The 13,013-nt window shown below is 46.2% G+C and overlaps 1 protein-coding gene across 2 annotated transcripts in view; it reads left to right on the top strand.

Annotated features, from left to right (window-relative positions):
• Nucleotides 1–13,013, top strand: part of ELL3 (elongation factor for RNA polymerase II 3) — a 137,515-nt gene that overhangs the window by 80,164 nt on the left and 44,338 nt on the right. For both annotated transcript variants that reach the window (XM_030189643.1, XM_030189642.1), the window contains exon 3: nucleotides 10,135–10,262. In XM_030189643.1, coding sequence (XP_030045503.1) covers nucleotides 10,135–10,262 — 128 coding nt within the window. The remainder of the gene's footprint in view (nucleotides 1–10,134; nucleotides 10,263–13,013) is intronic.

The raw sequence follows: 13,013 nt of genomic DNA, 5'->3' as shown, positions 1-13,013 counted from the left end.
GGAGGTCTACGTTGCACCAGACACAGTCCGTCAGATATTCTCCCCAAACTGCTATGGTCCTGTCGTCTCAATCATTAAACTCACCACAGATTCAGTCAAATGAAACTTCAAAAGGTTGTCCGTTCAAGTTGAGAAATTCACTACCAACTGCTGGTATCCCAAGTCGCAAGCTGTTCACTTGTTTCCATAAATGCAGTTAAAACATCTTGCACGTCTGAGCTCTACACTGCAGTGGCCTAGCTATGGGGGGCCCAGGCATCCCCCCCCCCCATTCCAGCCTCAGCCCCCTCCACCCCCCAGCCCTGCTGGCCAGCCAAGTGCTGTCTTTCAATTTTCTGGGCCACCGGCAGCGTCAGTGAGGTAAACACTAACTTCGGCAGCCCGGAAGCTTTGCTACAATTTCCTGTCCTGCCTAGACGGGACAACGCTACAGAGGAAGAGCTTCCAGGGCCACCGAAGACGGTGTGTTTACTTCACTGACACTGCTGATAGCGGCCCAGAAAATTGAAGAAGGGCAGCAGCAGGGGCGTAGCCAGACCTCGGCGGGAGGGGGGTCCAGAGCCCAAGGTGGGGGGGCACATTTTATCCCGCCTCCCCCAGCTACCTCCCCCCCCCATCACTTTTGACCCCTCCCCCTGCTGCCGACCCTCCCCTGCCACTTTCGACCTCCCCCCCTCGCGTCAGGACTCACAGCATAGATCAGCGAAGTGAGCGAACACGCCAGAGAGCAGTGCTGAAGAAGACTAAGGCTGGCAGGGGTTGGGGACCCCCGCCAGCAAAGGTACCATTGCGGCAGCAGCTGGGGGTCGAAAGTGGCGGGGGAGGGTTGTCAGAGGGGTCGAAAGTGAAGGGGGCCAGGACTAAATCTCTGGGGGCCCATGCCCCCGTGGCCTCACATAGCTACACCCCTGAGCAGAAGTGCAGGCAGCGGTGCAGGGAGCCGAAACAGAAGACTTCAAAAAGCTGAAGCCAGATGTCAGTCATCCTTGTTCACCCAAAACAAAATAAGCAAATCTATGAGCTGCTCTATCCAGGGGTGTGCTGGTAAATTTTTAACAGCCTCTTTCTCCGGACGTAGCCAGCTCTGCAGTTGGAAGGGCCAAGGGTGGCCGGGGGGGGGGGGGGGGGGGGGGGAGCAACACTTGTCTCTCTCTCCTCCCTCCCTTCGTGCGGGCACACTAGGCATACCTTTGCTGGCAGCCAATAAATGGACTGCCACCACTTCCAACGTCTTGCTCTGAGCAGCATGCTGAAACTTCTCACACATGCTGGAGACGTCCCAGCCTGCTGCTCAGAGCTGGAAACAAGGCGCGGGGAACAGCAGCAGTCTATTTACTTGGCTGGCAGGGCTCAGCATCCCCACCAGCAAAGTAAAAGAGAATTCAGCAGGGGGCCCAAGCCCACATTTTGGGAACCAGTTGTTAAAGTGGCCATGGAGGGCCCTACTTTAACAACCGGCTCCCAAAATTCTTAAAAACTTAACAACCGGCTCTATCCATGTTGTCGTCCTTTATTGTTGGTAACATTTTTATTTGATCTTTCTTCTATTTTCAAATGTGCTGCCTTTGCAGCATGCGGATGTACACAGGGAAAGTATTGAGTAATTAGTTCTAAATTGTAAATCACTAGCAGGCTTTTTTTTCGAAAGAGAAGGGCGCCCATCTTCCGACACAAATCGGGAGATGGGCGTCCTTCTCTCTGTCTCCCAAGTCGGCATAATCGAAAGCCGATTTTGGGCGCCCTCAACTACTTTCCATTGCGGGGACGACCAAAGTTCCCGGGGGCATGTCAGAGGCGTAGTGAAGGCGGGACTGGGGTGTGCTTAACAGATGAGCGTCCTCGGCCGATAATGGAAAAAAGAAGGGCGGCCCTGACGAGCACTTGGCCGACTTTACGTGGTCCATTTTTTTTCATGACCAAGCCTCAAAAAGGTGCCTGAACTGACCAGATGACCACCGGAGGGAATTGGGGATGACCTCCCCTTACTCCCCCAGTGGTCACCAACCCCCTCCCACCCTAGAAAAAAAAAAACTTTAAAAATATTTTTTTTGCCAGCCTCTATGCCAGCCTCAAATGTCATACCCAGCTCCCTGACAGCAGTATGCAGGTCCGTGGAGCAGTTTTAGTGGGTGCAGTGTACTTCAGCTAGGCGGACCCAGGCCCATCCCCCCCACACCTGTTACACTTGTGGTGGTAAATGGGAGCCCTTCAAAACCCACCTGAAACCCACTGTACCCACATGCAGGTGCCCCCCTTCACCTCTTAGGGCTATGGTAGTGTTGTACAGTTGTGGGGACTGGGTTTTGAGGGGGTTGGGGGGCTCAGCACCCAAAGTAAGGGAGCTATGCACCTGAGAGCAATTTGTGAAGTCCACTTCAGTGCCCCCTAGGGTGCCCGGTTGGTGTCCTGGCATGTGAGGGGGACCAGTGCACTATGAATGCTGGCTCCTCCCACAACCAAATAGCTTGGATTTGGTCGTTTCTGAGATGGGCGTCCTCGGTTTCTATTATCGCCGAAAACCGGGGACGACTATCTCTAAGGTCGACCTAAATGTTGGGATTTGGGCGTCCCCGACCATATTATCAAAATGAAAGATGGACACCCATCTTGTTTTGATAATACGGGTTTCCCCGCCCCTTCGCCGGGACACCCTTAGAGAGATGGGCGCCCTTAGAGATGGGCATCCCCATTTGATTATGCCCCTCTAGGTGTCCCTGCTGGCGTTGCTCTAGGTTAGTACTTTGTAATTGAGAAATGCAAGGTTTATTTGTGTGTAATAACACTGTATAAGTATGTATTTTTAATGTGAGAAATGAAACATAAAGAATAGGCATAGATATATGTATATAGATATATTTTTATTTGTACAAACAGAAATAGAACACACAGGAATAGATAAATTTAAAATGTTTAATATAATTTGTAATAAGTTCTCTTTTGAGTACATTTTACTTACTTGAGCCAGTTCCTGAACAGGTGACATATAATTGGCCGTGTGAAAAACATGGGCTTTGTAAGTTGACACCTGAGTCTTTTTAGCATTTGACCTTGAGCCTTATTTATCGACATTGCAAAGGCTAGTTGAACTGGAAATTGCACTCTTTGGTGCTCAAGTCGCCTTTGATTTTCAACTGGCGTTTCATCAACTCTTAGTTCAGCCTGACTTTTTCGCTGCAAGTCATATTTCAATTTCCATTGTAGTTTCAACAACCCTGGATAGAAAAAAAAAAACTATTTAGTATCTGGATCTATGACTGGCCCAAAAACTATGGTCTGCTTTAAATATATTCTACTTTTAAGTGAGCCTTAAACATTGACAGTGCTGAGGGGTATGTGAATGGGTATGTTAGAATGGGTGAGGGTGAGGGTGTGCTACTGAGGAGTTGTACTGTTGAGGAGGCTTCAGAATGGGTGAGTGTGAGTGGGATATACTACTGAGGGGGGAGTGAATGTGACTGGGGGTGTGCTACTGAGGGGATGCAAGAATGGATGAGTGGGGGTGTACTGCTGAGGGGTGAGTTTGAGAATGAATGAGTGTGAATTGGGGTGTACTGGTGAAGAGGGTTTGAGTTGGGGTTTTCTGCTGAGAGATTGTGAGAATGGGTGAGGGGGTGTGAGAACGGATGAGTGTGAGTGGGGAAGTTCTATTCTGAAGTATGTGGGTGGGGTGTACTGCTGAGGGTGAGTGTGAGTGGGGGTGCTATTCTGGGGTGTGTGATCGGGGTTGATTTGCTGAAGGGTGTGTGAGAACAAGTGAGTGGGGTGTTTTGCTGAGTGTTGTATTAGAATGGATGAGTGTGAGTGGGGGTATGTGAGAATGGTTGAGTGTGACTGGGTGTTTTGCTGAAGGGTGTGTGAGAAAGGGTGACGTTGAATTTAATACTCCCTTAAATTAGAAAATGTGGAGACTGGATCCCTCTCTAGCCCTAACTTTTCTTTTCTGATCAATTTGTTTAGGTTGATTTTTCTTGATTAGTTGTTTCTTTCAATCTAGCAAGTGCTTCCTGTTTGGCTTTCACCGTTTTCCTTTCAAAACACAGTCTTCTTTTCAAGGGCATATTGAATTTCAGCTTAGAGGAGTGTTCTCCTGGCGAGTTAGTGAATTCATGCACACGCACACACTTTTCTGATCCTGACCCTATACTTTCTCCCTACCCTGTTCGCAGCAGTCTCTGAACCTCCCGTGTACTAAAATTGTTAGGGAACAGGGTATTAGAGAATGTTTCTCCCCACCAGTCTCTGAGCTCTCACCCCTGTCCCAAGCTGTTTGTCGCTTAGCAACAGCAAGAAAGAACTTTCCGACCTGCAGCCTATTCATTTAACGGATGGAGGTATTGCTCCCCCTCCCCTGAGTGCCCCCCGAGCCAAATCACTTCAAACTACACAATAACCTCAGCAACAGCAGATAGAGTCTGCATGCTGGGTTTGGTGGCTGTAGCTCTTTGGGGGCTGGAGGAGTTTGGGCACGAACAAACAAACACACACTTCTTCTTTATATATGTACTAGCCATTGAGCCCGTTAAAACGGGCTGGTGGGTTGCCGCCCCTCCACCCGGCCCGTCTTTTCGCTATTCAACTTACATCTCCGCAGCAGGCAGAGATCAGCTGAGCTCCCGTCGGCCTTCCTTCTCTGCCTGTGTCCCGCCCTCGTGTGACGTAACGGCGAGGGCGGGACACAGGCAGGGAAGGAAGGCCAACGGCAGCTCAGCTGATCTCTGCCTGCTGCGGAGATGTAAGTTGAATAGCGAAGAGACGGCCGGGTGGAGGGGTGGCGGCAGCGGGGGGGGGCGTACCAGTGGCGGCAACCTCGGGGGGTAGCGGTGGCGACCTCAGCGGCTCCCTCCCCTTCGCGCAGTTTCCCTCTCTGTCCCACCCCCCCGTCATCACGTATTGACGCGGGGGCGGGACAGACAGGGAAGTCTCTACTGCGCATTTGCGAGTGAGTACGGTCACTCGCCGTTTATATGTTTGATAGATTGTGTCATTTGGAGGGGCTGGTTATAGGGACCACTTGTATTTGTGCAGAGATGTTTTCACCTAGTAAAGGGCCATCGAAACAGACATTATGTTATAAGAATCAGGCGTTTAACAATCAGACTTACTATTTATAAGTACAATAAAAAAAAATTTTAGGTAGAGACCTGGTTGCATTTAACATCTTTTTTTGCTGTGTCTACATCAAAAGAAAAAGATGGCATGTAGGAACTTGCTCGTTTTGTGTTGTGGATTGCAGTAGTATATTATAAAAATGCACTTGCCTTTTTTTTTTTTACTACTATTTGGTATTGAATAATGAGGGAAGGGCTTCTTTCATGTAGAAGTTCTGTTCAGAGTCAGTCTGAATGTGGCAACATTGTCCGCACACTGTTAGCCACCAAGTTCATACGAAGTTAATTGTGTTCAGTGGAAAATAAATCTGTTGGCTCGGGCAGCATGCTGTGTGAATATTCCATCACTGTTTCATTATTGCTACCAAGTATTAACATACTACTACTACTATTTAGCATTTTTATAGCGCTACAAAGCGTACGCAGCGCTGCACAAACATAGAAGAAAGACAGTCCCTTCTCAAAGAGCTTACAATCTAACAGACAAAAAATAAAGCAAGCAAATCAATTAATGTGTAGAGGAAAGAGGAGAGGAGGGTAGGTGGAGGCGAGTGGTTACGAGTCAAAAGCAATGTTAAAGAGGTGGGCTTTCAATCTAGATTTAAAGATGGTCAAGGATGGGGCAAGACGTAGGGGCTCAGGAAGTCTATTCCAGGCGTAGGGTGCAGCGAGACAGAAGGAGCGAAGTTAAGGGCATTTGCTTTAAATTTTGTTTTAATTCATTGATCCAGTCCTTATATGCATATGGTTTTGCTTTTAAACCCAAAGGTGAATCCTAAGGGTGGTTGAACAATTAGATATAAACAGTGTTGTTTCTGACTACTTGTTTTGGATGCTTTGAGTCCTGCTGATCTGTACATCTGCTGTCTAGAATTTTGGAAGATGGAAATGAGAAAAAAAAGTAAGCTTTGGATGTACTCTGTAGAAGTTTGTTATTTACTTTTGGAATGTGTGTATAGATGCCTGTTCTGCTGTGTGCATGTTTATACATATGGCTATGACTCCTGAACATGCGGTATCATTAAAGGACAGAGTTTTAAATGCCCATTTGGGTATATATGCTATTCTCAACTTTGTCAAATGTTTAGACATATCCATCTATTTGCTCCCATGATATAACTGAATTCTATTATTCTGTCTCACTGTAGTTTCAAATGTAAGCCACATTGAACCCGAGTTTGCTTGGGATAATGTGGGATATAAATGTTAAAAAAAAAAAAAACTTTAATCCTCCACCTTTTAAGACACTGCCCATCCAGTTGGATGGTGATGGCACAAGGAAAGCAAATTTGGTCCAGTGAAGACTAACTCAAAATAACCTGTTCCATAGCTGGGCCCTAGTATACCGTATTGAAAATGCGACCATACCCATGCCTCTGTGGTTATGTTCCACTAATAAGTTGGCTGGAGCCACTTATATATGTAACTTTGTTAGTCTAAGTGCTTTGAAAATACAGCTCACTAAGTTTTTAATATTTCTTGGGTATCCAGATAATTTATTTGTGGATTTTATTTGGGTGTAGAAAGTGATCTTGTATTTTGCTCCCTACAGTAGATAATCCCTTTTTATTTGTATTTCTCCTGTGCTGTTTCCTTTTCTAATTTTGACCCTTTATTCTGTAATTGGTGAGAATTGGTCTGTGTTTTATGAGTGACCAAGTTGAGAGATTCTGCTGGCGGAGTCTGATTTGTCTGGCTTTTCCAATAGGAAACATTGTGGTTCTGTATATTCATTGCTGCCTTTTTAAAGGTACGGTTACTGATATTTGTGTGTTCAGAATTGGTGCTGTTAAGCATGCTATATAGACTCTGAGAAGCTTCTTTGCAGGATTTAGTGTTACTTCACAAAGTAATTTGGCAGACAATCCTTTTGTCTGCTCCTTCGTAAGGAGAAGGGGGTGGAAGGAACACTGTCAGGAACTCCAGGGACTTGAACTGGTTCATACCGTGTTTCCCCGAAAATAAGACACTATCTTATATTAATTTTTGCTCCCCAAGACGCGCTAGGTCTTATTTTCAGGGGATGTCTTATTTTTCGGGGAAACATCGGGGTCGCCCCCCCACCTGAGGTCGCCGGGCCCCCCCTCCACCTGCCCTCCGTCGCTCCCGGAACTAACCTTAAACACCTCCTTTCACCTTCGCAGCAAGCAGCAGCAGGGCAGGCCACTCCTTCCTTTCGTAACCCGCCCTCACCTGACGTGACGTTCACGAGGGCGGGGCACGGAAGGAAGGAGAGGTCTGCCCTGCTGCTGCTTGCTGCGAAGGTGAAAGGAGGCACTTCAGGTTAGCTCTGGGAGTGACGGAGGGTGGGTTGAGGGGGGCCCGGCGATCTCGGGTGGGGGGCGACCTTGGGTGGGGGGGGGCCCAGGGGTGGCCGTGTCCGGCTCTCGGCGGCCCTGCTTCAAAAGAAAAACTTTGCTAGGTCTTACTTTCGGGGGAGGCCTTATATTTACCAATTGCAGCAAAACCTCTACTAGGTCTTATTTTCGGGGGATATCCTATTTTTGAGGAAACACGGTATCAGCTTCAGAAAGGAGAGAAAGCAGTAGAACCAGAGGAAGGGACAAGACTTATTTTATTAATACAGCTTAATAAGGTGTTTTTGTTTTGTTTTTTTAATATTTCTTATAAAGTAAAGTTGAGGGATATATTCTACTGCAGTAATTATTTTCTAGGATTCTGTGATGTGTGTTGAGAGGTTAACTAGACTCAAGTCTACTCTAATGGTAAAATTTAAGTTATGGGGTAATACAACTTCATTTAAAAATGTCAGTGCTATCAAGGTTTCCATAAGTGTGCATATTGCTATGTTGATGCAGGACAGGCTGTTTACCTAGAAATCTGTTATCAAGTGCACTCTAAGGCATTATTTAGGAGTATACCAATTACTACTTATACCTATATGCCTAGTGCCCCCCCCCCCCATGTTAACTCTGCCCCGCCCCAAAAAATATGTCAGGTCTGGCTACTCCCCTGCTACACGGGCCGTGTTTTGCCAAGGACCGGCATCTTCAGGAACTGAGACTAAAATTGAAACCCAACAATACATTGTAAACTTATTTTCTGTCGATTTACAAACATTCCGTACTTGTTACTATTTCAAAAAAACCCCCTCAGACCATCTCGTGGCAATACTCCCAACCCGGTAATGCGGAGCGCTCACCGGGGCACCTGGACCCTCCCAGGAAATGACATGACACCACTTACATCTATCACCACATGCCGTGTTTCCCCGAAAATAAGACACTGTCTTATATTAAATTTTGCCCCCAAAAATGCGCTAGGTCTTATTTTCAGGGGCTGTCTTATTTTTTGGGGAAACATCGGGGTTGGATCGGGGTTGGCCCGCCCGCCCTCCGTCGCTCCCAGAACTTAAATGCCTCCTTTCACCTTCGCAGCAAGCAGCAGCAGGGCAGGCCACTCCTTCCTTCCGTGTCCCGCCCTCGCCTGACGTAACGTCCACGAGGGTGCGGCACGGAAGGAAGGAGAGATCTGCCCTGCTGCTGCTTGCTGCGAAGGTGAAAGGAGGCGTTTAAGGTTAGTTCCGGGAGCGACGGAGGATGGGTGGAGGGGGGGCCCGGCGACCTCGGGTGGGGGGGGCGGCCTTGTCCGGCTCTTGGCGGCCCTGCTTTCAAACAAAAATTGCAAGGTAACCATCATACATTATTGGTTTTTGCTGTCAATTGTGCACATGAAAATCATACATGGAAAATATACCACAATTTACATGATTCTTTATATATATTCTTTTATGGTTTCTTTCATATGCAATTGTTTTTGTATTATCCATGTATTCATTTACCTTGCAACACCATTTTAATGACATTTGATACTTTTAGACACTAATTGATATTATTTGACATTATTTATCTTTATTTTTTATTGATTTGAATACGCTATGTTTTTGTACTTATGATATTTTATGTATGTTTACCTGTTTTTATTCATATATGCTTTTGAGATGTCTATTGGAGATTTAATATATATACGCATAGATATATTTCTTTTGTTTGCAATATTTATGTTTTATATCTGTTATTATATTTGTTTTTATAGACTCCTGAAGAAGGCGCTACGGCGCCGAAACACGGCTGTGTTGAGTCAACCCATTTGCAATAAATATCATTATTTAATTAAATTATACATCTCCCCCATTGTTTGGATAGAGCCTATCTTCCCCACCCTTTCTCTGTTCCCTCCTATTTGTCTTGTGGGGATTGAGTGCACCTCCACACTTTGTGTGGTGTTTCTCTAGAAAGAGAGTGTGTTCATGTTTCTCAGCGAGAGTGTCCTAGGTTGACGATTCTACCTCAGAAAAGACAAGCAGCACATGCGCCCTTCCTCTGGAAGAAAAATGTTCACTTACCAAGTTTGGTTGCACTTACTTGAACGGTGTCCAAATGAATAAAGAACAAACCAATCTTTGAAAAAAATAAATGATAGTAATGTACACAAGCTGTTTTCCTGGGTAAATAGCTTTTTAGAGTAAATAGGCTGTTTGAAAATTATCCACACTTTATATGGATAAAAGTGCAAGCTGATGGCCCTTTGAGTGTCTATCAGGACCTATTGTCTTGCTTTAATTTTAGTTGCCATTTACAGCCTCCTCCCCCCACCCCAAGCTTCTGCCTTAAGTGACCACCTAGTTTGCTTAACAGTTAAGCCAGTGAGGATTTGGAAAACAGTGGACAATTCAGGGAGGGGCAACAGGACACCTTTTTGGTTGGAAGAGCCAAACAAAGCAATCTCTGGCCCTGCCCCCAAGCTTTCTAATTATTGGTGTTGTGTTGGGCAAAATATTGGTCGGGCCATGGCCCCAATGGCCCATCCTGTTCACTGCCCATAGTTCACATCCTAAAACTTTTTTCCTTTGCAGACCTGCGTTTCATTCTATTCTTATCTAGGCCCAGCAGTTTACACATCCGCGTTAACGTTACTGTCCTGTCTCCAGTCCCCTTGTACTGTACCATTTCTTTTTAAATTTTCTCCATTTATTGAACTCCTTAATATTTTTCTTTATTAACAGTACATCAAAATTCCTTCTGCAAGCAGTACCTCTGAAGATGGGGTTCGTGTCTTTGCCTTCTACCTCTCTCGGGAGAGTAAGGATAAGCCGCAGTCCAGCTTTGACTGTATCCGGCAGGGGCTATCCAGGTAAAGGCTCGCAAAGTTTCATTGTTTATTGCCGTTCTGTAGATAAGAGTGAAAGGGAAAATGGAGGCAGGGGGTCAGGAAAGCTCCTTGTTCAGGGGTAGGTGCTGAAGAGAACTCCTGGAAAATGGAGCTCTTAAAACTCTCTGGGTAATGCCTCCAAATAGTTTAATTTCACACATACTGTGGCAGGAATGGCATCACATATTGGAGATGATCTCAGACTCTCAGATTCACTGTTAGTGTTCACCTCAACTCTTGCATGGTGGTACTTGATTCAACTGGGACAATTTCTTTCTCTTTCTGCCATAGTTTATTGGTCTCTGCCTTTGTTGGTATTTGAGGATCTCTTTCTTCCAGGGGCATAGCCAGAACTCAGTTTGGGGGGGGGGGGGGGGGAGATCCAGGGGTGGACTTATGGGACCCCGTATTTCCTCTCAGCTCTCACCCCCTTCCCCCGCATTTATATCTTAACCTTTGGCACTCCTGCACATGCTCAGTTCAGTCACTGAACTCAGCATGCCCGAGAGTGCTGGTATCGGCGGCTGGAGCACGCTGCTGACTTCTCGGGCAGTACAGGCAGGGATTCGAGCAGCGTACCTCTTTGGCTGGCGGGGCTTGGGCATCCCCACCAGCCATTAAACTGCTGCCACAGTTTTGGAGGACGCTTAAGCCGAAAGTGGGAAGGCTCAGCCCCCATGGCCCCTCCCTGTGGCCATGCCCCTGTTTTCTCCATACGCAGTACAGAATAGTCATTTGGCACTAACACTTCTAGTAATAGTGTTTTTGTGCTCATTTCCTTTTCCACAATGTCCGGGTGTGGAGCTCCTCAATGCCCATTTATTTTCCATGTGTTACTGGGAAGCTTTTAGGAATTGTCAACCTCACACTGGCATGTTGCCTAAAGACCTTTAAAATAAAACTCCAATTCATGCCATCACAGACCAACACAAGAGAGGCCAGCTTTCAGATATGCAAGTCTGACTTCTATTTCATCTCTCTTTCATAGAGCACTTGGGTGATGGAGAATGAATCGGAGTGCTTTCAGTAACTTTGACCTCCTCTTAGGAAAGTTTGGTGGTGCTACAGGGTGAAAACCTCATGGTATGGAGTGAGGCCAGAGGATAGGGATACATTGTTGGAATGGTGAGGGCAATCTTGCAGTACCATTAGAGTTGTGGAATTTCTCTAGCGGAGGAGTGGCCTAGTGGTTAGAGCACCGGTCTTGGTATCCAGAAGTGCCTGGTTCAAATCCTACTGCTCCTTGAGATCTTGGGCAAGTCACTTGACCTTGCATTGCCTCAGGTACAAAATTAGATTGTGAGCCCTCTTGGGACAGGAAACTACCTAGTGTACCTGAATGTAACTCACCTTGAGCTACTACTGAAAAAGGTGTGAGCAAAATCTAAATAAATATTGAAGATTCTACATGGAATGTTGCTATTATTGGTGATTCTACATGGAATGTTAATGTTGCTATTCCAACTAGCAACATTCAATGTAGAAGCCTGCCCTTGCAGATCAGCAACGCGGCCGCGCAGGCTTCTGTTTCTGTGAGTCTGACGTCCTGCACGTACGTGCAGGACGTCAGACTCACAGAAACAGAAGCCTGCGTAGCTGTATTGGTACAAACTTAGATTGTGAGCCCTCCTAGGACAGAGAAATATCCAGAGTACCTGAATGTAACTCACCTTGAGCTACTACTGAAAAAGGTGTGAGCAAAATCTAAATAAATATTGAAGATTCTACATGGAATGTTGCTATTATTGGTGATTCTACATGGAATGTTAATGTTGCTATTCCAACTAGCAACATTCAATGTAGAAGCCTGCCCTTGCAGATCAGCAACGCGGCCGCGCAGGCTTCTGTTTCTGTGAGTCTGACGTCCTGCACGTACGTGCAGGACGTCAGACTCACAGAAACAGAAGCCTGCGTAGCTGTATTGGTACAAACTTAGATTGTGAGCCCTCCTAGGACAGAGAAATATCCAGAGTACCTGAATGTAACTCACCTTGAGCTACTACTGAAAAAGGTGTGAGCAAAATCTAAATAAATATTGAAGATTCTACATGGAATGTTGCTATTATTGGTGATTCTACATGGAATGTTAATGTTGCTATTCCAACTAGCAACATTCAATGTAGAAGCCTGCCCTTGCAGATCAGCAACGCGGCCGCGCAGGCTTCTGTTTCTGTGAGTCTGACGTCCTGCACGTACGTGCAGGACGTTAGACTCACAGAAACAGAAGCCTGCGTAGCTGTATTGGTACAAACTTAGATTGTGAGCCCTCCTAGGACAGAGAAATATCCAGAGTACCTGAATGTAACTCACCTTGAGCTACTACTGAAAAAGGTGTGAGCAAAATCTAAATAAATATTGAAGATTCTACATGGAATGTTGCTATTATTGGTGATTCTACATGGAATGTTAATGTTGCTATTCCAACTAGCAACATTCAATGTAGAAGCCTGCCCTTGCAGATCAGCAACGCGGCCGCGCAGGCTTCTGTTTCTGTGAGTCTGACGTCCTGCACGTATGTGCAGGACGTCAGACTCACAGAAACAGAAGCCTGCGTAGCTGTATTGGTACAAACTTAGATTGTGAGCCCTCCTAGGACAGAGAAATATCCAGAGTACCTGAATGTAACTCACCTTGAGCTACTACTGAAAAAGGTGTGAGCAAAATCCAAATAAATAAGTAGTTGGGGGTGGGGGGTGGGGGGTGGGGGGTGGGGAATGGCACTGAGGTGCTGAC

Source organism: Microcaecilia unicolor, chromosome 1 (genome assembly GCF_901765095.1).
Source record: "Microcaecilia unicolor chromosome 1, aMicUni1.1, whole genome shotgun sequence".
NCBI classification, from domain to species: domain Eukaryota; kingdom Metazoa; phylum Chordata; class Amphibia; order Gymnophiona; family Siphonopidae; genus Microcaecilia; species Microcaecilia unicolor.
The sequence above is the reverse complement of the archived record's forward strand: the minus strand, read 5'-3'. Positions and strand labels throughout refer to the sequence as shown.